This window comes from Rhinoraja longicauda, unplaced genomic scaffold, assembly GCF_053455715.1.
Source record: "Rhinoraja longicauda isolate Sanriku21f unplaced genomic scaffold, sRhiLon1.1 Scf000450, whole genome shotgun sequence".
Classification (NCBI taxonomy): Eukaryota; Metazoa; Chordata; class Chondrichthyes; order Rajiformes; family Arhynchobatidae; genus Rhinoraja; species Rhinoraja longicauda.
In genome coordinates, this window is record NW_027601667.1 from 37,093 (window position 1) to 60,715 (window position 23,623).

The window sequence follows — 23,623 nt, forward strand, 5'->3', positions numbered from 1 at the left end:
ATTCGCCGCAATTCCCACCGTACGCCGCTGCAAAGTGCATACGAGGGACCCCATCCAGGTACTGCAGCACGGCACCATGACTTGTGTCATCAACACGGGCGGCAGGCACGAGACTGTCTCCGTGGACCGTCTTAAGCCGGCACACTTGGACGTTGACCAACCAGTGCAGGTGGCACAACCCCACCACACAGGGCATCCACCGTCATGACCGCACCCGCCCTTATCTCTGCCAGCTGGGACCCTGAACACAGGAGACACGTACACGCGACCAGGCTGCCGCACTCGTCACCCTACCCGCCTCCAGTACTCTGGTTCGGGGGGGGGGTTCCTGTAGCGGGCCAAGCCAATTTGGTATTGAACCATCGTTTGTCAGGCAGGACTGTAATGTGGACCGGGCGTGATCTGGGCCGAACAGCCACACGGTCAGAGGGTCGGGCATTCGTGTGCCAGGAGAACAAAGGATTTGGCAATTGGAGTTTGAACTCGGGCACGTGCGGGTGAGCGACGGAACGCGGGCACTTGCGGGTGAACGCTCGGAACGCGGACATGCACGGGTAAGCGACGGAACGCGGGAACGCACAGGTGAACGACGGAACATGGGCATGCGCGGCTGAGCGACGGAACTCGGGCTTGCGCTGGTGAGCGACGGAACTGTATTCGGTTAATGATTAAACAGAGTGTTTACACGACGTGTGGACCTCCTCAACATCTTCGATTTAAACCAGCAACTGCAGTTCTTTCCTCCAATTCCTGAATCAGTGTAGTCTTGTCCAAATGGCACAGTGGAGCAGGAGACTGTCACACCTGTTAGATTAAATACCTCCAATTTGCCAGGGAGGGGTGGAGGGGAGGGAGTTACAGAGAGGGGTGTAGAGACCGGAGGGGAGGGGTTTACAGAGACGGGGAGAGGGTTGTCGGGGCCGGAGGGGATGGGGTATAGGGGCCAGAGGGAGGATTATAAAGAGAGGGAGGTGTGTAGAGGTCAGAGGGACAGGGGTTACATAGACTGGTGGGGTGCAGTGGCTGGAGGGGAGGGAATGAGGTTACAGAAACGGGGGGATGTAGGGGTGGGATGGGAGTGGGTTACAGAGACGGGGAGGGTGGTGTAGGGGCCAAAGGGGAGGGGAGGGGGTTACAGAGACGGGGAGAGGGGTGAAGGGGCCGGAGGGGAGGGGGTTACAGGGACGGGGAGAGGGGTGTAGGTGCCGGATGGATGGGAGGGTGTTACAGAGTTGAGGAGTGTAGGGGTCAGAGAGGAGGGGGTTACAGAGACAGAGAGGAGTGCAGGGGTCAGAGGGGAGGGGGTTACAGAGTCATAGGAGTGGAGGAGGTCACAGAGATGGGGACGAGAGTGCCTGCCCGTTTTCCGGGGTTACGTCCGTACGCGGGTGGCACTGGAGAGGAACCAGGCGCTGTCCATGGGCATTCTGGGGGATTTCCGGGACCGCTGGGCACCGCGGGGGGTGGAATGCATCCTGGACAAGGAATGTAACGTAGTTGTATAGTAGTTCATTTAGTATATTTGTTTGTCTTGTATTCTGGTGGTGGGTTCTGTTTTGTTTTATTGTATTGTAAATATGATTTTTAATAATTGAATACATTTTTTGATATAAATTGAAAAAACTAAGTCAAAGTCATGCCACATCAGGGATGAAAAGGGTTAACTGTTTGCTGATAAAGAAATACTTCCTTATTTTACTTCCGTTTCTTGATGTAAATTTTCCTCTCCACACATTCTTGTTCTCCACACAGTGACGGCCGCTGAAGACAAGGACGCTGGCCCGCTGATAGATTGTCAGTCGATACTCCAGAGACGAGCAGCGGACAGAACCCAGGTACGCAATTCCGTGTCTGTTAGCTCGTTCCCACGGTCAAACACCTGTTTAGTTGATTTATTCACAAAATGCTGGAGTAACTCAGCAGGTCAGGCAGCATCTCGGGAGAGAAGGAACTAAATCTGTTTAGTTGAGTTGTGATTTTGTACAGAGTCTGATCACTGAAAGACTTGTGTATTAAGGTAACTGCACCGAAGATAGACACAAAGCGCTGGAGTAACTCAGCGGGACAGGCAGCATCTCTGGAGATTAGATTAGTTTAGTGCCAGCATCTCTGGAGTTTAGATTAGCTTAGATTAGTTTTCTTGTTATTGAGGGAGTGCAGCATAGGTTCACCGGGTCTGACGAAGGGTCTCGACCTGAAACATCACCCATTCCTTCTTTCTAGAGAAGCTGCCTGTCCCGCTGAGTTACTCCAGCATTTTGGGTCTACCTTTGATTTAAACCAGCATCTGGTTCTTTCCAACACATTTTTAACCAGGTTAATTCCCAGGATGGTGGGACTGACATGCGATGAAAGAATGGATCGACTGGGCTTGTAATCGCAGGAATTTAAAAAGGATGTGAGGGAATCTTATGGAAACATATAAAATTCTGAAGGGATTGGACAGGCTAGATGCAGGAAAAATATTCCCGATGTTGTGGGAGTCCAGAACCAGGGGTCACAGTTTAAGAATTAGGGGTAGGCCATTTAGGACTGAGATGAGGAAAAATATTTTCACCCAGAGAGTTGTGAATATGTGAAATTCTCTGCCACAGAAGGCAGTGGATGGCAATTCACTGGATGCTTTCAAGAGAGAGATAGATTTAGCTCTTAGGACTACCAGAATCGAGGGATATGGGGAGAAAGCACGAACGGATTACTGCTTTTGGATGATCTGCCATGATCATATTGAATAGCGGTGCTGGTTCGAAGGGCCGAATGGCCTACTCCTGCACCTATTTTCTATTATTCTATGTTTTCTATGTTTATTGTCATGTGTACCGAGAGACAACGAAAAGCTTTTGTTGCGTGCTAACAACAAAAGGGGAGTGTCTGCCAGTGCTGTCGGTGAGGATTTAAACTAATGTGGGAGGGGGATGGGAGCATGAGCAGATAGACAGAGGGGTGTAAATCGAAGGTAGAAGCAATAGGTAGCAAGGTGAAAAGTAAAAGTGGCAGGCAGACAAATCCAGGGTAAAAATCAAAAAGGGCCACTTTTCAACATAATTGTATAAGGGGTAAGAGTGTTGTAAAAACAAGCCTGAAGGATTTGTGTCTCAATGCAAAGAGCATTCGTGATATGGTGGATGAGTTGAATGTGCAGATAGTTATTAATCAATATGATATAGTTGGGATTACGGAGACATGGCTCAAGGGTGACCAAGGCTGGGAGCTGAACATCCAGGGATATTCAATATTCAGGATGGATAGACAGAAAGGAAAAGGAGGTGGGGGTAGCGTTGCTGGTTAGAGAGGAGATTAACGCAATAGAAAGGAAGGACATTAGCTTGGAGGATGTGGAATCGATATGGGTAGAGCTGCAAACTCTAAGGGCAGAAAACGCTAGTGGGAGTTGTGTACAGGCCACCTAACAGTAGAGTTGGGGATGGCATCAAACAGGAAATTAGAAATGCGTGCAACAAAGGTAAAACAGTTATAATGGGTGACTTCAATCTACATATCGATTGGGTGAATCAAATTGGCAGAGGTGCTGAGGAAGAGGATTTCTTGGAATGTATGCGGAATAGTTTTCTAAACCAACATGTAGAGGAACCAACGAGAGAGCAGGCTATTCTAGACTGGGTATTGAGTAATGAGGAAGGGTTAGTCAGCAGTCTTGATGTGCGTGGCCCCTTGGGCAAGAGTGACCATAATATGGTTGAGTTCCTCATTAGGATGGAGAGTGACATAGTTAATTCAGAAACAACGGTTCTGAACTTAAAGAAAGGTAACTTTGAGGGTATGAGACGTAAATTGGCCAAGATAGACTGGCAATTGATTCTTAAAGGGTTGACGGTGGATATGCAATGGAAGGCATTTAAAGACCGCATGGATGAACTACAACAATTGTTCATCCCAGTTTGGCAAAAGAATAAATCAGGGAAGGTAGTGCATCTGTGGCTAACAAAGGAAATTAGTGATAGTATCAAAACAAAAGATGAAGTATACAAATTAGCAAGAAAAAGCAGCCTACCAGAGGACTGGGAGAAATTCAGAGTCCAGCAAAAGGGCTTAATTAGGAAATGGAAAATATATTATGAAAGAAAACTGGCAGGGAACATAAAAACTGACTGCAAAAGTTTTTATAGATATGTGAAGAGAAAAAGATTAGTTAAAACAAATGTAGGTCCCTTCCAGTCAGAAACAGGTGAATTGATCATGAGGATAATTTTTCAAAACTCTTTAGATTCTGGAGTAGTTCCTGAGGATTGGAGGGTAGCTAATGTAACCCCACTTTTCAAAAAGGGAGGGAGAGAGAAAACGGGGAATTACAGACCAGTTAGTCTAACATCGGTAGTGGGGGAAATGCTAGAGTCAGTTATTAAAGATGGGATAGCATCACATTTGGAAAGTGGTGAAATCATTGGACAAAGTCAGCATGGATTTATGAAAGGTAAATCATGTCTGACGAATCTCATAGAATTTTTCGAGGATGTAACTAGTAGAGTGGATAAGGGAGAACCAGTGGATGTGTTATATCTGGACTTCCAGAAGGCTTTCGACAAGGTCCCACATAAGAGATTAGTATGCAAACTTAAAGCACATGGTATTGTGGGTTCAGTATTGATGTGGATAGAGAACTGGCTGGCAGACAGGAAGCAAAGAGTAGGAATAAACGGGCCCTTTTCAGAATGGCAGGCAGTGACTAGTGGGGTACCGCAAGGCTCAGTGCTGGGACCCCAGCTATTTACAATATATATTAATGATTTGGACGAGGGAATTGAATGCAACATCTCCAAGTTTGCGGATGACACGAAGCTGGGGGGCAGTGTTAGCTGTGAGGAGGATGCTAGGAGGCTGTAAGGCGACTTGGATAGGTTAGGTGAGTGGGCAAATGCATGGCAGATGCAGTATAATGTGGATAAATGTGAGGTTATCCACTTTGGTGGCAAGAACAGGAAAGCAGACTATTATCTGAATGGTGGCCGATTAGGAAAAGGGGAGATGCAACGAGACCTGGGTGTCGTGGTACACCAGTCATTGAAAGTAGGCATGCAGGTGCAGCAGGCAATGAAGAAAGCGAATGGTATGTTGGCATTCATCCCCAGCGAGGGGATTTGAGTATAGGAGCAGGGAAGTTCTGCTGCAGTTGTACAGGGCATTGGTGAGACCACACCTGGAGTATTGCGTACAGTTTTGGTCTCCTAATCTGAGGAAAGACATTCTTGCCATAGAAGGAGTACAGAGAAGGTTCACCAGATTGATTCCTGGGATGGCAGGACTTTCATATGAAGAAAGACTGGATAGACTCGGCTTGTACTCGCTGGAATTTAGAAGATTGAGGGGGGATCTTATAGAAACTTACAAAATTCTTAAGGGGTTGGACAGGCTAGATGCAGGAAGATTGTTCCCGATGTTGGGGAAGTCCAGAACAAGGGGTCACAGTTTAAGGATAAGGGGGAAGTCTTTTAGGACCGAGATGAGAACTTTTTTTTCACAGAGAGTGGTGAATCTGTGGAATTCTCTACCGCAGAGGTAGTTGAGACCAGTTCATTGGCTATATTTAAGAGGGAGTTAGATGTGGCCCTTGTGGCTAAGGGGATCAGGGGGTATGGAGAGAAGGCAGGTACGGGATACTGAGTTGGATGATCAGCCATGATCATATTGAATGGCGGTGCAGGCTCGAAGGGCCGAATGGCCTACTCCTGCACCTATTTTCTATGTTTCTATGTTTCTAACCAGTCAGTGGAAAGACAACACATGATTACAATCGATGATAGACACAAAATGCTGGAATAACTCAGTGGGACAGGCAGCATCTCTGGAAAGAAGAAGGGTCTCAATCCTTAATGTCACCCATACCTTCTATCCAGAGATGCTGCCTGTCCCCGCTGAGTTACGCAGCATTTTGTGTCTATCTACAGTTTAAACCAGCATCTGCAGTTCCTTCCTACACATGATTACAATTGTTCCATTTACAGTGTACAGATACATGATAAGGGAATAACGTTTAGTGCAAGGTAAAGCCAGCAAAGTCTGATCAAGGACAGTCCGAGGGTCATCAAAGAGGCAGTTAGTAGCTCAGCACTGCTCTCTGGTTGTGGTAGGATTATTTAGTCAGAGCGTGATGAATCTGAGGAGGCAAAGTCAGTGGATGTATTTAAGGCAGAGATAGATGGATTCTTGATTAGTATGGATGTCAGAGGTTATGGGGAGTAGGCTGGAGAATGGGGTTAAGAGGGAGAGATAGATCAGTCACGATTGAATGGCGGGGTAGACTTGATGGGCCGAATGGCCTAATTCTGCTCCTATCACTTATGACCTTATATGGTACGACTTGCCTGGGCTGCAGGCAAACACTGAATCCTGGTACACATGGTAATTGTACAACTATACCAATAGATGGGCCAAACAAGGGCTGGCATGGATGTGGTGGGCCGAAGAGCCTGTTGCTGCGTGGATGGAACTGTTCCCCAACCAAGCTGCGATGCATCCTGATAAAATGCTTTCTAACGGGCCCTTCGGGGAGCGGAGTGGGGAGACTGCTTTGTGTGATGGACTGGGTGATATCCATGTTGGGGGCACGGTGGTGCAACAGTCGAGTTGCTGCCTCACAGCGCCAGAGACCCGGGTTCGATCCTGATTGCAGGTGCTTGTCTGTACAGAGTTTGCCTGTTTACATATTGTTTTGTGCTGCTGCAAGTAGGAATTTCATTGTACTATCTGGGACATGTGACAATAAAACATTCTTGAATCTGGGCTCTTGACCTGTTTGGGTTTCCTCTGGTTTCCTCCCACATTCCAAAGACGTGCAGGTTTCTAGGCTAATCGGCTTGCCAAAATTGTAAATTGTCCCTAGTTGGTGTCGGATAGTGCTAGTGTGCGGGGATCGTTTGTCAGCATGGACTCGGTGGGCCGAAGGGTCTGGTTCCATGCTGTATCGCTAAACTAAACACAGAACTAGTGTGTGAACGGGTGATCGCTGGTCAGCGTGGACTCGGTGGGCCGAGGGAGCCTGTTTCCGCACCGTATCTCTAAACTAAGCTGTCAGTAATTTCTTGTGGCCTTGGGCAGAGCTGCTGCTAAACCAAGGTGTGATGCAACCCAACAGTGTTCTTTCACAGTTCATGTGGAGAGGTTGCTGTGAGTCACTGGAGAAATGCCCAACTTCCTTCATCTTTTGGGTAAGATGAGACATGAGTGTGCTTTATTGACCACAGCTTCAATGTAGCTGATGCAGCTGTTGGTGATATTTACAGTCATAAGTGAGAGGAGCAGAATTAGGCCATTCGGCCCATCAAGTCCACTCTGCCATTCAATCATGGCTGATCTTCTCTCCCTCCTAACCCCATTCTCCTGCCTTCTCCCACAGATTCACCACCCTCTGGCTAAAGAAATTCCTCCTCATCTCCTTCGTAAAGGAACGTCTAATTCTGAGGCTGTGCCCTCTGGTCCTAGACTCTCCCACTCTATCCAAGCCTTTCACTATTCGGTACGTTTCAATGAGGTTCCCCCTTATTCTTCTAAACTCCAGCGAATACAGGCCCTGTGCCGACATATGCTCATCATATGTTAAAGCAATCATTCTCATAAACCTCTGGACCCTCTCCAGTACATCCCTCGTCATATATAGGGCCCCAAACCGCTCCCAAAACTCCATATGCGATCTGACCAGCATGTTATAAAGCCTCAGCATTTAATCATTTTATGGTCACTACCTCCGAACGGTTCTTTTACCATAATCACCCACCAGTTTAAATTTCATTTGGAATATTTTGGAGGACCAAGAACCAAGAACCACCCTGATCAAATCTGGTTCGTTACACAATTGTTTTAGTTCTTAGTTTTAGTTTTAGAGATACAGAGTGGAAACAGGCCCTTCGGCCCACTGAGTCTGCGCCGACCATCGATCGCCCATTCACACACTAGTTCTATGTTGAGTTTAGAGATACAAAGGGCATACAGGCCCTTCGGACCACCGAGTCCGCTCTGACCAGCGATCCCCGCACACAACTCTTTGGAGTGTGGGAGGAAACCGGAGCACAGGGAGAACGTACAAACTCCGTACAGACAGCACCCATAGTCAGGATCGAACCCGGGTCTCTGGCGCTGTGAGGCATCAGCTCTACCACTGCTCCACTGTGCCACCCAAATACCAATCCCAAACCAAATTGCTTGGAATGTTCGATTACAAGCTGCTCTGAGAAGCCATCTCAAAGACACTCCACAAATGCCTTCTCTTGGTATTCAGCACCAACTTGAATTTCCCAGTCTACCTGTATATTGATCCCCTCCATGACCTTTATCCTGCTGCAACTTTACACCACCTGCCTTGCAAACCACAACATCACAAATTTCCATATCAGCTGAAAATTTGCAAATTATACTTTCTCCCACTAGAGACACAAAAGGCTACAGATGCTGGATTCTGCATCGACACTCCATGTGCTGATGGAACTCAGAGGCTCAGGCAGCTTTTCCCAAGTTCATGAGATACAGGAGCAGATTTAGTCCACTCCGCCATTCAATCGTGGCTGATCTATCTTTCCCTCTCGACCCCATTCTCCTGCCTTCTCCCCATACCCCCTGTCTCTGCTATCATTAAGAGCTCTATCTAACTCTTGAAAGCATCCAGAGAATTGGCCTCCACTGCCTTCTGCGGCAGAGAATTCCACAGATTTTCAACTCTCTGACTGAAAAGGTTTTTCCTCATTTCCATTCTAAATGACCTACCCCTTATTCTTAAACGGTGGCCCCTGGTTCTGGTCTCTCCCAACATCGGGAACATGTTTCCTGCCTCGAGCGTGTCCAATCCCTTAATAATTTTATATTGTTCAATAAGATCCCCTCTCATCCTTCTAAATTCCAGTGTATACAAGCCCAGTCGCTCCAGTCTTTCGAGATACGACAGTCCCGCCATTCCGGGAATTAACCTAGTGAACCTTCGCTGCACTTCAATAGCAAGAATGTCCTTCGTCAAATTTGGAGACCAAAAGTGCACACCGTACTCCAGGTACGGACTCACTAGGGCCCTGTACAACTGCAGGGCCTCTTTGCTTCTATACTCAAATTCTCTTGTCATGAAGGCGAACATCCCATTAGCTTTCTTCACTGCCTGCTGCACCTGCATGCTTACTTTCAGTGACTAATGAACAAGGACACCCAGATCTCTTTGTACTTCCCCTTTTCATAACTTGACACTGTTCAGATAATAATCTGCCTTCCTGTTCTTACCACCAAAGTGGATAACCTCACATTTATCCACATTAAACTGCATCTACCATGCATCCGCCCACTCCTTCCTAAAGGTAGTGTAAGGTTCCAAGAAAGCAGATGTGGCTGATAGTTCCTCTGTCCCTCTCTTCCCCTCCCCCTTGCCAGTTCTGCCTCTATCTTCCTGTCTCCACCTCTATCCTTCCTTTGTCCCGACCCCCTGACATCAGTCTGAAGAAGGGTCTCGACCCGAAACGTCACCCATTCCTTCTCTCCTGAGATGTTGCCTGACCTGCTGAGTTACTCCAGCATTTTGTGAAATAAATACCTTCCTAAAGGTACTTCCTTTTATTCTCAGGCAGTGCCCTCTGGTCCGACACTGTCCCACTAAAATTATTCACTGACTTGGCATCCACAGCCTTCTGTGGCAAAGAATTCCACAGATTCACCACCCTCTGGCTACAGAAATTCCTCCTCATCTCCTTCCTAAAAGGAACGTCCTTTAATTCTGAGGCTCTGACCTCTTCCACTAGTGGAAACATCCTCTCCACATCCACTCTCTCCAGGACTTTCACTATTCGGTACATTTCAATGAGGTCCCCCCTGATCCTTCGCAGCTCCAGCGAGTGCAGGCCCAGTGCCGTCAAACGCTCATCATACGTGAGCCCACTCATTCCCCACGATCATTCTCGTAAACCTCCTCTGGACCCTCTCCAATGCCAGCACATCCTCCCTCAGATATGGGGCCTAAAACTCTTCACAATGTTTTCTGGTGAAGGGGGGGGGGGCAGGAATTTCAGCAACCTCATAGAGTCATATAGCAAGGAAACAGGCCTTTCGGCCCATCTTGTCCATGCTGACCAAGAACCCCCATCCAAACTAGTCACTTTTTCCTGCATTTGGCCCCTATCCCACTAAACCTTTCCTCTCCACGTACCTGCGCGTGTCTTTTAAGCAGCACGGTGGCGCAGCGGTAAAGTTGCTGCCTCACAGCGCCAGAGACCCGGGTTCGATCCTGACTATGGGTGCTATCTGTACGGAGTTTGTATGTTGTCCCCGTGACCTGCGTGGGTTTTCTCCGGGACCTCCGGTTTCCACCCACACTCCAGGTTTGTAGGTTAATTGGCTTGGTCTAATTATAAATAGTCCCTAGCGTGTGTAGGGTAGTGTTATTGTGCGGGGATCGCTGGTCGGCGCGGACTTGTTGGGCCGAAGGGCCTGTTTCCATGATGTATCTCTAAACTAAATACAGAACTAGTGTGTGAATGGGTGAGCGATAGTCAGCGTGGACTCGGTGGGTCAAAGGGCCTGTTTCCACGCTGTATCGCCAAACTAAACGTGGAACTAGTGTGTGAACGGGCGATCGATGGTCAGCGTGGACTCGGTGGGCCTGTTTCCGCGCTGTATATAATAAGCATAGAACTGGAGTGTGAACGGGTGATCGGTCGGCATGGACTCGGTGGGCTGAAGGGCCTGTTTTCATGCTGTATCTCTTAACTGAACTAAAGTAAACTGAATGTTGCTATTGTACTTGCCTCAACTACTTCCTCCGGCAGCTAGTTCCACAAACCCACACGACCCCTCATCAACCTCTATATGAATAGTCTCTTACTTCCACATTAGTAATGATCAGCTTAGAGCCCCATGCTGTTCCTCAGATACCTTCCCTAATGCATGTACCGGGCACCTTGTGGAACGTAACCACATGGCAGACCAGTAGCCGTTGATGCCAGTTAAGTTTAGTTTTCTAGTTTAGAGATACAGCGCGGAAACAGGCCCTTCTGCCCACCGAGTCCGTGCCGACCAGCGATCGCCCGTTCACGCACTAGTTCTGTGTTTAGTTTAGAGATACAGCGTGGAAACAGGCCCATCGGCCCACTGAATCCGTGCCGACCACTGACCAAAGCTATCTTACACACACTTGGGACAATTTTTTTTTTTTTACTGAAGCCTAATTAACCTACGACTTTGGAGTGTGGAATGAAACCGGAGATCCCGGAGAAAACCCACGCAGGTCACAGGGAGACCGTGCAAACTCCGTACAGACAGCACCTGTACTCAGGATCGAAGTCGGGTCTTGGCGCTGTGAGGCAGCAACTCTCCCGTTGCGCCACTGTGCGCCATCATGTTACTTGGCAAAGATTAGCGGGAAGTCTAACCATTGGGAAGCTTTAAAAAACCAACGGAAGGCAAACTGTTGCTCATAAGGTCATGTGATAGGAGCAGAATTAGGCCATTCGGCCCATTAAATCATGGCTGATCTGTCACTCCTAACTCCATTCTCTTGCCTTCTCCCCATAACCCCTGATATCCGTACTAATGTTTTTGTATGGCTGTATGGTAATTCAAATTTCATTGTACCTCAATTGGTACATGTGACAATAAACTGACCTTGAAACCTTGACTTGGCCTTCTGTGGCAAAGAATTCCAGATTCGCCACCCTCTGACTAAAGAAATTCCTCCTCATGGCCACAGTTTAAAAATAAGGGGTAGACCATTTAGAACGGAGATGAGGAAAAACTTTTTCAGTCAGAGAGTTGTAAATCTGTGGAATTCTCTGCCTCAGAAGGCAGTGGAGGCCAATTCTCTGAATGCATTCAAGAGAGAGCTAAATAGAGCTCGTAAGGATAGTGGAGTCAGGGGGTATGGGGAGAAGGCAGGAACGGGGTACTGATTGAGAATGATCAGCCATGATCACATTGAATGGTGGTGCTGGCTCGAGGGGCCGAATGGCCCACTCCTGTACCTATTGTCTATTCATAAAAGAACGTCCTTTAATTCTGAGGCTATGACCTCTCCCACTATTCAAAATATCCTCTCCACATCCACTCTCTCCAAGCCTTTCACTATTCAGTAAGTTTCAATGATGTTCCCCTCATTCTTCTAAACTCCAGTGAGTACAGGCCCAGTGCCGACAAACGCTCATCATATGCTAACCCACTCATTCCTGGGATCGTTCTTGTAAACCATCCTCTGGACCCTCTCCAGAGCCAGCACACCCTTCCTCAGATACGGGGCTCAATATCGTATCGTATCTCCAGTCGCTCTGTGGCCTAACATCATGGAGCTGGAGGCGTTGCTCGGGATTGACTTTGAGCCCCACCACGGGGCGGTGGACTTACCATCAGAGCCTGCGATCTCTTGCCTGGGATCGACGCTGCAAAGGCCTGTGGATTTCAACATCGAGGAGCTCGTAGTCTCGGGTAGAGACCGGTGTCGGGAAGCACCAAGCCGCAGAAGGTCAGGTCGCTCGGCGTAGGTTGAGCTGAGATTCCCCCCGATGCAGGAGCTTGATCGCCCCGATACGGACGGTCCAAACGCCACCGGCTACGGGAGCCAAGATCGTCCCGTCAATGGAAGGCTCGAGGCCCCCGACCGCGGGAGAACTAACAAGGGAAGAGATTGAACTTTTGTTTTGCCTTCCATCACAGTGAGGAATGCGGAGGAGTCACTGGGGTGGATGTTCATGTTAAAATGTATTTTGTGTGTTCTCTTGCTTATTATTGGTATGACTGTATGGCAAATGAAATTCCTCGTAAACTAAACATATAACTAGTGTGTGAAGGGGTGATCGATGATCAGCGTGAACTCAGTGGGCCGATGGGCCTGTTTCCGCGCTGTATTTCTAGACTAAACTCAGAACCAGAGGGTGAAGGGGTGACCGTTGGTCGGCATGGACTTGGTGGGCCGAAGGGCCTGTTTTCGCGCAGTATCTCTTAACTGAACTAAATGTTGCTATTGTACTTGCCTCAACTACTTCCTCCGGCAGCTTGTTCCACAAACCCACACGACCCCTCATCAACCTCTGTATGAATAGCCTCTTACTACCACATTAGTAATGATCAGCTTAGAGCCCCATGCTGTTCCTCAGACACCTTCCCTAATGCATGTACCGGGCACCTTGTGGAACGTACCCACATGGCAGACCAGTAGCCATTGATGTCAGTTGAGTTTAGTTTTCTAGTTTAGAGATACAGCGTGGAAACAGGCCCTTCGGCCCACAGAGTCCGTGCCAACCAGTGACCAACGCTTTCCTACACACACTTGGGACAAATTACCCGTACGTCTTGGGAGCGTGGAATGAAACCGGAGATCCCGGAGAAAACCCACGCAGGTCACAGGGAGAACGTACAAACTCCGTACGGACAGCACCTGTAGTCGGGATCGAAGTCGGGTCTCTGGCGTTGTGAGGCACCAACTCTACTGATGCGCCACTGTGCGTCATCATGTTACTTGGCAAAGATTAGCAGGAAGTCTAACCATTGGGAAGCTTTAAAAAGCCAACGGAAGGCAACTAGATTGCTCATATGGTCATAAGTGATAGGAACAGAATTAGGCCATTCGGCCCATTAAATTCCTGGGATCGTTCTTGTAACCGCCCAGGAGCGGTTGGAGACGGTTGGAGCAGCGTCCGGGCGGTAGGTTTAAAAACCCAGTGCGGGGCTTTGTTCACACAGAGGCCCAGGAGCGGTTGGAGCAGCGTCCGGGCGGTAGGTTTAAAAACCCAGCGCGGGGCTTGTTCACACAGAGGCCCAGGAGCGGTTGGAGCAGCGTCCGGGCGGTAGGTTTAAAAACCCAGCGCGGGGCTTGTTCACACAGAGGCCCAGGAGCGGTTGGAGACGGTTGGAGCAGCGTCCGGGCGGTAGGTTTAAAAACCCAGCGCGGGGCTTTGTTCACACAGAGGCCCAGGAGCGGTTGGAGACGGTTGGAGATAAAAACGTTCCCACACACTTCAGAAGAAGTGGTCTGGAGGAAGCCGCTGATTGGTGGAAGCGGACTAGAGGAAGCAGCTGATTGGGCGTAACCCCGGTGTTGTATTTCTGCTTTTTGTTCGTACTTTTAGTTAAGGGTTCAGTGAGTTAAGGGTTCAGTGAGTTAAGGGTTCAGTGAGTTAAGGGTTCAGTGAATTAAGGGTTCAGTGAGTTAAGGGTTCAGTGAGTTAAGGGTTCAGTGAATTAAGGGTTCAGTGAGTTAAGGGTTCAGTGAGTTAAGGGTTCAGTGAGTTAAGGGTTCAGTGAGTTAAGGGTTCAGTGAGTTAAGGGTTCAGTGAGTTAAGGGTTCAGTGAGTTAAGGGTTCAGTGAGTTAAGGGTTCAGTGAGTTAAGGGTTCAGTGAGTTAAGGGTTCAGTGAGTTAAAGGTTCAGTGATTTAAGGGTTCAGTGATTTAAGGGTTCAGTGAGTTAAGGGTTCAGTGATTTAAGGGTTCAGTGAGTTAAGGGTTGAGTGAGTTAAGGGTTGAGTGAGTTAAGGGTTGAGTGAGTTAAAGGTTGAGTGAGTTAAGGGTTCAGTGAGTTAAGGGTTCAGTGAGTTAAGGGTTCGGTGAGTTAAGGGTTCGGTGAGTTAAGGGTTCGGTGAGTTAAGGGTTCGGTGAGTTAAGGGTTCGGTGAGTTAAGGGTTCGGTGAGTTAAGGGTTCGGTGAGTTAAGGGTTCGGTGAGTTAAGGGTTCTGTGAGTTAAGGGTTCAGTGAGTTAAGGGTTCAGTGAGTTAAGGGTTCAGTGAGTTAAGGGTTCAGTGAGTTAAAGGTTCAGTGAGTTAAGGGTTCAGTGATTTAAGGGTTCAGTGATTTAAGGGTTCAGTGAGTTAAGGGTTGAGTGAGTTAAGGGTTGAGTGAGTTAAGGGTTGAGTGAGTTAAGGGTTGAGTGAGTTAAGGGTTGGGTGAGTTAAGGGTTCGGTGAGTTAAGGGTTCGGTGAGTTAAGGGTTCGGTGAGTTAAGGGTTCGGTGAGTTAAGGGTTCGGTGAGTTAAGGGTTCGGTGAGTTAAGGGTTCGGTGAGTTAAGGGTTCGGTGAGTTAAGGGTTCGGTGAGTTAAGGGTTCGGTGAGTTAAGGGTTCGGTGAGTTAAGGGTTCGGTGAGTTAAGGGTTCAGTGAGTTAAAGGTTCAGTGAGTTAAGGGTTCAGTGATTTAAGGGTTCAGTGAGTTAAGGGTTCAGTGATTTAAGGGTTGAGTGAGTTAAGGGTTGAGTGAGTTAAGGGTTCAGTGAGTTAAGGGTTCAGTGAGTTAAGGGTTCAGTGATTTAAGGGTTCAGTGAGTTAAGGGTTGAGTGAGTTAAGGGTTGAGTGAGTTAAGGGTTCAGTGAGTTAAGGGTTCAGTGAGTTAAGGGTTCAGTGAGTTAAGGGTTCAGTGAGTTAAGGGTTCAGTGAGTTAAGGGTTCAGTGAGTTAAGGGTTCAGTGAGTTAAGGGTTCAGTGATTTAAGGGTTCAGTGAGTTAAGGGTTCAGTGATTTAAGGGTTCAGTGATTTAAGGGTTCAGTGAGTTAAGGGTTCAGTGAGTTAAGGGTTCAGTGAGTTAAGGGTTCAGTGAGTTAAGGGTTCAGTGATTTAAGGGTTGAGTGAGTTAAGGGTTCAGTGAGTTAAGGGTTCAGTGAGTTAAGGGTTCAGTGAGTTAAGGGTTCAGTGAGTTAAGGGTTCAGTGCTTTTTAGTAAAGGTACAGTTTAAAGGATTAAGAGGGATTTGATTTAATTTGGGGGTAAGACATGTCAGGTGAGATCGGCCCCGTGGATTGCTCATCCTGCAACATGTGGGAGATCAGGGATATTGTTGGTGTCCCTGATGACTACGTGTGCAGGAAGTGTGTCCAGCTGCAGCTCCTGGTAGACCGCATTGAACGGTTGGAGCTGCGGTTGGACTCATTCTGGAGCATCCACGATGCTGAGAAGGTCGTGAATAGCACGTACAGTGAGTTGGCAACACCGCAGGGAAAAGATAAGCGGACAGAAAGGAAACGGGTGGCCACTAGCCAGCGTAGCAGTAGGCAGGTAGTGCAGGAGTCCCCTGCGGTCATCTCCCTCCTAAACAGATATGCCATTTTGGATACTGTTGGGGGAGATGACTCATCAGGGGAAGGCAGCAGCAGCCAAGTTCATGGCACCGTGGGTGGCTCTGCGGCAAAAGAGGGGAGGAAAAAGAGTGGAAGGGCTATAGTGATAGGGGATTCAATTGTAAGGGGAATAGATAGGCGTTTCTGCAGCCGCAAACGAGACTCCAGGATGGTATGTTGCCTCCCTGGTGCAAGGGTCAGGGATATCTCTGAGCGGCTGCAGGACATTCTGGAGGGGGAGGGTGAGCAGCCAGTTGTCGTGGTGCACATTGGCACCAACGATATAGGTAAAAAACGGGATGAGGTCCTACAAGGTGAATTTAGAGAGCTAGGAGATAAACTTTAAAGTAGGACCTCAAAGGTAATAATCTCTGGATTACTACCAGTGCCACGTGCTAGTCAGAGTAGGAATAGGCGGATATTTCAGATGAATACGTGGCTTGAAAAATGGTGCAAGGGGGAGGGATTCAAATTTTTAGGACATTGGAACCAGTTCTGGGAGAGGTGGGACCAGTACAAACAGGACGGTCTGCACTTGAACTGGAATGGAACCAATGTCCTAGGGGGAGTGTTTGCCAGTGCTGTCGGGGAGGATTTAAACTAATGTGGCAGGGGGATGGGAGCAGGAGCAGAGAGACAGAGGGGTGTAAAATGAGGGTAGAAGCAATAGGTAGCAAGGTGAAAAGTAAAAGTGGCAGGCAGACAAATCCAGGGCAAAAATCAAAAAGGGCCACTTTTCAACATAATTGTATAAGGGGTAAGAGAGTTGTAAAAACAAGCCTGAAGGCTTTGTGTCTCAATGCAAGGAGTATACGTAATAAGGCGGATGAATTAAATGTGGAGATAGTTATTAATTATTATGATATAGTTGGGATTACGGAGACATGGCTCCAGGGTGACCAAGGCTGGGAGCTCAACATCCAGGGATATTCTATATTCAGGCGGGATAGACAGAAAGGAAAAGGAGGTGGGGTAGCGTTGCTGGTTAGAGAGGAGATTAAAGCAGTGGAAAGGAAGGACATTAGCTTGGAGGATGTGGAATCGATACGGTTAGAGTTGCGAAACACTAAGGGGCAGAAAACGATAGTGGGAGTTGTGTACAGGCCACCTAACAGCAGTAGTGAGGTTGGGGATGGCATCAAACAGGAAATTAGAAATGCGTGCACTAAAGGTGCAGCAGTTATAATGGGTGACTTCAATCTACATATAGATTGGGTGAACCAAATTGGCAGGGGTGCTGAGGAAGAAGATGTAACTAGTAGAGTGGATAAGGGAGAACCAGTCGATGTGTTATACCTGGACTTTCAGAAGGCCTTCGACAAGGTCCCACATAAGAGATTGGGTTACAAACTTAAAGCACATGGTATTGGGGGTTCAGTGTTGAGGTGGATAGAGAATTGGTTGGCGGACAGGAAGCAAAGAGTAGGAATAAACAGGTCCTTTTCGGAATGGCAGGCAGTGACTAGTGGGGTACCGCAAGGCTCAGTGCTGGGACCCCAGTTATTTACAATATATATATTAATGATTGGACGAGGGAATTGAATGCAATATCTCTACGTTTGCGGATGACACGAAGTTGGGTGGAAGTGTTAGCTGCGAGGAGGATGCTAGGAGGCTGCAGAGTGACTTGGATAGATTAGGAGAGTGGGCAAATGCATGGCAGATGCAATATAATGTGGATAAATGTGAGGTTATCCACTTTGGCGGCAAGAACAGGAAAGCAGAGTATTACCTGAATGGTGTCCAATTAGGAAAAGGGGAGATGCAACGTGACCTGGGTGTCATGGTGCACCAGTCATCGAAAGCAAGCGTGCAGGTGCAGCAGGCAGTGAAGAAAGCGAATGGTATGTTGGCATTCATAGCAAGAGGATTTGAGTATAGGAGCAGGGAGGTTCTGCTGCAGTTGTACAGGGCCTTGGTGAGACCGCACCTGGAGTATTGTGTACAGTTTTGGTCTCCTAATCTGAGGAAAGACATTCTAGCCTTAGAGGGAGTACAGAGAAGGTTCACCAGATTGATCCCTGGAATGGCAGGACTTTCATATGAAGAAAGACTGGATAGACTAGGCTTATACTCGCTGGAATTTAGAAGACTGAAGGGCGATCTTATTGAAACATATAAAATTCTTAAGGGGTTGGAGAGGCTAGATGCGGGAAGATTGTTCCCGATGTTGGGGAAGTCCAAAACCAGGGGTCACAGCTTAAGGATAAGGGGGAAGTCTTTTAGGACCGAGATGAGAAAACATTTCTTCACACAGAGAGTGGTGAGTCTGTGGAATTCTCTGCCACAGAAGGTAGTTGAGGCCAGTTCATTGGCTATATTTAAGAGGGAGTTAGATGTGGCCCTTGTGGCTAAAGGGGTCAGGGGGTATGGAGAGAAGGCAGGTACAGGTTACTGAGCTGGATGATCAGCCATGATCATATTGAATGGCGGTGCAGGCTCGAAGGGCCGAATGGCCTACTCCTGCACCTATTTTCGATGTTTGTAAATCATGGCTGATCTGTCACTCCTAACCCCATTCTCCTGCCTTCTCCCCATAACCCCTGACACCCGTACTAATTTTTTAGTATGGCTGTATGGTAATTTAAATTTCATTGTACCTCAATTGGTACATGTGACAATAAACTGACCTTGAAACCTTGACTTGGCCTCCACATCCTTCTGTGGCAAAGAATTCCACAGATTCGCCACCCTCTGACTAAAGAAATTCCTCCTCATGTCCTTCATAAAAGAACGTCCTTTAATTCTGAGTCTATGACCTCTCCCACTATTCGAAATATCCTGTCCCATCCACTCTCTCCAAGCCTTTCACTATTCAGTAAGTTTCAATGATGTTCCCCTCATTCTTCTAAACTCCAGCGAGCACAGGGCCAGTGCCGACAAACGCTCATCATATGCAAACCCACTCATTCCTGGGATCGTTCTTGTAAACCTCCTCTGGATCCTCTCCAGAGCCAGCACATCCTTCCTCAGATACGGGGCTCAAATGCCGGAGATGCAATTGTTTTCCAGATGGTATCTCTGGTCGCTCTGTGGCCTAACATCATGGAGCTGGAGGCCTTGCTCGGGACTGACTTTGAGCCCCACCATGGGGCCGAGGACTTTCCATCAGAGCCTGTGATCCTTTGCCTGGGATCGACGCTCTAACCACGGCCTGCAGACTTCAACATCGAGGAGCTCATAGTCTCGGGTAGAGACCGATGTCGGGAAGCTCCAAGCCGCAGAAGGTTGGACCAGCCCCGACCCAGGGTCAGATCGCCCGGCATGGAGAGCTGAGATCACTACTTCCCCCCCCCCCCCCCCCCCCCCCCATTGGCCGCCACTCCCGTGACTCGGACTGGTCCCGCCCCCCCCCCCCCTCCGAGCGGCAACCCTCCCCCAACTGCGCACTCAAGGATCCGGCGGCCATGTTGCGTAAGTATTAGATCAACGGGCCCCAACTGCGCAGGCACGGACCCGTTGGGTTCCCATTGTGACGTCAAACATGGAGGTAGCCAATCAGGATGTGCCGGACCCCACGTGGGGGGAGGTGGTGGAGCCAATCAAATTTCTGAAAGTTTAAAAAGTGATCTTTTAAAGTTTAAAAGGTGGATAACTTTTAAAATATAGCAACCATTTGAACTGCAGGCCAATGGTGAGTAAGTTGGGCCTAAAATTGTTGCGCTATTGTGTACCGTTTTGGCTGTATTTCGGGTACGTACGGACAAACAAACAAACAAGATGAGAGTTTTAGTAATACACTAGAGCAAGTGGACCAGTTGGGCCCAAACCTCTCCTGCATTGGTGCAGCACCCTCTCTTTCCCCCCCCACCCTCCCCTCCACACCGCTCCCCTAACCCCCCCTCCCCCCACCCCTGGCCCCTCCGACACTCCCCTCCCACTCCCTCCACCCCCTCCCCCTTCCTCTTCCCCCTTCCTCTTCCCCCTCAACCTCCATCCCCCTCAGCCCCCCTTATCCTCCCTCCTCCCCCCCCTCCCTCCCTCGGATATAGATTTAAACTTTAAAATGTGAATAGCTTTTAAAATATAGCACCGATTTCACTGAAACTTCTTCCATTTGCACAAAAAGGGACAACGGTGAGTAAGGTGGGCCTAAAATTGTTGCGCTATCGTGTACCGTTTTGGCTGTAGTTCAGGAACAAACAAACAAACAAACGAGAGTTTTAGTATATAGATAGATAGATAGATTGGTCGCTGGAGTTTTACTGCAATTACTTTCTCTTCCAGACCAGGAGATCGGGACACTGACGGGGTATCTGGGATCGGACGATGATCGGGAGATCGTTCTTCCTCCTGACCCTTCTCCAAGGTACCATCAGCAGCAACTCAGGTGTTTTCTGGCGAGGGGGCTTTTACTGGTCGGTGACTAGCGGAGTTCCGTAAGGTTCGGGGCTGGGACCGCTATGATCGTTTCGCTGAACACCTTCGCTCAGTCCGCCTGGACCAACCCGATCTACCGGTTGCCAAACACTTTAACTCCCCCTCCTATTCCCACACTGTCCTTTGTCCTGGCCTCCTCCACCGTCAGAGTGAGGCCCAGCGCAAATTGGAGGAACAGCATTTCATATTTCGCTTGGGCAGCTTACAACCCAGTGGTATGAATATTCAGTAGGAAAGAACTGCAGATGCTGGTTTAAATCGAAGGTAGACACAAAACGCTGGAGTAACTCAGCAGGACAGGCAGCATCTCTGGAGAGAAAGAATGGGTGACGTTTCGGGTCGAGACCCTTCTTCAGACTGTAGAAGGGTTTCGACCCGAAACGTCACCCATTCTTCGTCACTGTGGGAGGGGCGGTGAGGAGGGAGCGCCGTGCTGTGGGAGGGGTGGTGTGGAAGGAGCGTGGCGCGGTGGGAGGGGCAGTGAGGAGGGAGCGCCGTGCTGTGGGAGGGGCAGTGAGGAGGGAGTGCCGTGCTGCGGGAGAGGCAGTGTGGAAGGAGCGTGGCGCGGTGGGAGGGACGGTGAGGAGGGAGTGCCGTGCTGTGGGAGGGGTGGTGAGGAGGGAGTGCCGTGCTGTGGGAGGGGTGGTGAGGAGGGAGTGATACAGTGCGGGAGGGGCGGTGAGGAGGGAGTGCCGTGCTGTGGGAGGGGCAGTGAGGAGGGAGTGTGGCGCGGTGGGAGGGGCGGTGGGGAGGGAGTGATGCAGTGCGGGAGGGGCGGTGAGGAGGGAGTGCCGTGCTGTGGGAGGGGCAGTGAGGAGGGAGAGCCACACTAAATGGAGGGGTGGTGAGGGAGCACAAGATGTGCACCAGCTTCTCGTTCTCACCTCGCAAACAGCTAACAATCTGAAAGGTCACAACCTGAAACGTCCCCCATTCCTTTTCTCCAGAGATGCTGCCTGCCCCGCTGAGTTGCTCCAACATTTTGAGTTTATCAACAGCTAATAATGGTCTATTTCCTTTATCATCGTTCCTTTTTTGCAAAAATTTCATTTATTTGTTCTATATCTCTCCACATCACCGTCTATGTCTCCCATTTCCCTCTCCTCTGACTCCAGTCTGAAGAAGGGTCTCGACCCAAAACGTCACCCATTCCTCCTCTCTAGAGAGGCTGCCTGTCCCACTGAGTTACTCCAGCACTTTGTGTCTATCTTCAGTTTAAAACAGGATCTGCAGTTCCTTCCTGCACGGTACTAAAGATTATTCCTTCTCTCCTCAGCCGAGGTGTCGGGACAGTGGACTGCGGGCAATCCAAGACATGTGACAGCGCAGAATGGTTTGTGTGCACGGATTCCGTGTAACTACACTTACCCGTCGGCTCACAGGAATGAAGATCGGACGGGAATCTGGTATAAAGGTGGGAAGCTAAACAACAAACATTCTGTAGCCTTCCACTCCGGGAATCCCAGTCAAGAATCATCAAAGTTTCGCCATCGGACCCGGCTGTCTGGAGATCTGAGAGACAACGACTGTTCCCTGGTTATAGACAACGTCACACAGGATGACCATGGTCCCTACTTTTTCAGAGTTGAATTCACTGGATGGATTTTCAACTACCACCCTGTAACACGGCTCAATGTTATTGGTAAGTGCGTTGTATAATCACTCAACATCAGATGCTCAGCAGTGAGTGGGGAATAACATGAACTGTACACGTTCCCTGTTCACACACACACACACCGCAGCATCAGGAGCCTCGGCTCATTTCTGACGATTACGATACCTCCAGTTTTTGCGCTATTATTAGGTTTGCATTGCCCATATACACTGATGAGCCAAAACATTATGACCACCTGCCTAATATGCTGTTGGTCCTCCGTGTGCCGCCAAAACAGCGCCGACCCGCCGAGGCATGGACTGTACAAGCCCCCTGAAGGAGTCCTGTGGTATCTGGCACCAAAACATTAGCAGCAGATCCTTCAAGTCCTGTAAGATGCGAGGTGGAGCCGCCATGGATCTGACTTGTCGATCCAGCACATCCCACAGATGCTCAATCGGATTGAGATCTGGAGAATTTGGAGGCCAGGGCAACACCGTGAACACTTCATCGTGTTCCTCAAACCATTCCCGAACAATGTGTGCAGTGTGGCAGGGCGCATTATCCTGCTGAAAGAGGCCACTGCCATCAGGGAATACCATTGCCATGAAGCGGTGTACCTGGTCTTCAATGATGTCTAGGTAGGTGACATGAGTCAAAATGACGTCCACCATGAATGGCTGGACCCAGGGTTTCCCAGCAGATCATTGCCCAGAGCATCACACTCCCTCCACCGGCTTGTCGTCTTCCCACAGTGCATCAGGATGCCATCACTGCCCTCGCGCATCGATGAGCCTTGGGCGCCCAACACCCTGTCGCCGGTTTGTGGTTTGTCCCTCCTCGGACCACTGTAGGTCGGTACTCGCCACTGCTGACCGGGAGCACCCCACAAGCCTGGCTGTTTCGCAGATGCTCTGACCCAGTCGTCCGGCCATAACAATTTGGCCCTTGTCAAAGTCACTCGGGTCTTCACTCCTGCCCATTTCTCCTGCATCCAACACATCAACTTCAAGAACTGACTGTTCACTTGCTGCCTAATATATCCCACCCCTTGACAGGTGCCATTGTAACAAGATAATCAATGTTATTCACTTCACCTGTCAGTGGTCATAATGTTTTCGCTGATCGGTGTACATTGCTAACAGTGATTCCATCTACACTTCTCGTTGCCTCGGTAAAGCAGCCAATATAAACAAGTACCACTCATAACCCGGTCATTCTCTCTTCCCCCTGCTGAAAGCACATCATACCAGATTCAGAAAAAGCTTCTTCCCTGTTGTTATCACACACTTGGTTGTACCTCTTGTAAGCTAGGGACAAAAGACCTACCTTCCAATCTACTTCATTGCAGCCCTTGCACTTTTTTCATCTGCACTTTCTCTGTCGCTGTGGCATTATATTCGGTGCCCTCTTTATTTTCTCTTCTGCACATCTTGTTTTCCTCATGAATGGTTTAATCTGCTTGCGTAGCACAAAACATAGCTTTTCACTGTATCTTAGTACACATAACAATAAAAACCAGTACTAATACTAAATGTGCATTCCTCTGGCCTTTGCAGGTTTTTCTAGCTTCTTTGTAAACTCATCTCCACCCATGACGAAGTCATATACAGCATGGAAACAGGCCCTTCTGCCCATCTA

General features: G+C 48.8%; 1 protein-coding gene across 1 annotated transcript in view; it reads left to right on the forward strand.

Annotated features, from left to right (window-relative positions):
- Positions 1 to 1,764: 1,764 nt before the first annotated feature.
- The window catches only part of LOC144590989 (sialic acid-binding Ig-like lectin 13), a 40,733-nt gene continuing 18,874 nt past the window's right edge, over positions 1,765 to 23,623 (forward strand). The window contains exons 1-3 of the mRNA XM_078395338.1: positions 1,765 to 1,835; positions 20,236 to 20,317; positions 21,665 to 22,030. Of these exons, the coding sequence (XP_078251464.1) occupies positions 20,278 to 20,317; positions 21,665 to 22,030 (406 nt within the window). The 5' untranslated portion in view covers positions 1,765 to 1,835; positions 20,236 to 20,277. The remainder of the gene's footprint in view (positions 1,836 to 20,235; positions 20,318 to 21,664; positions 22,031 to 23,623) is intronic.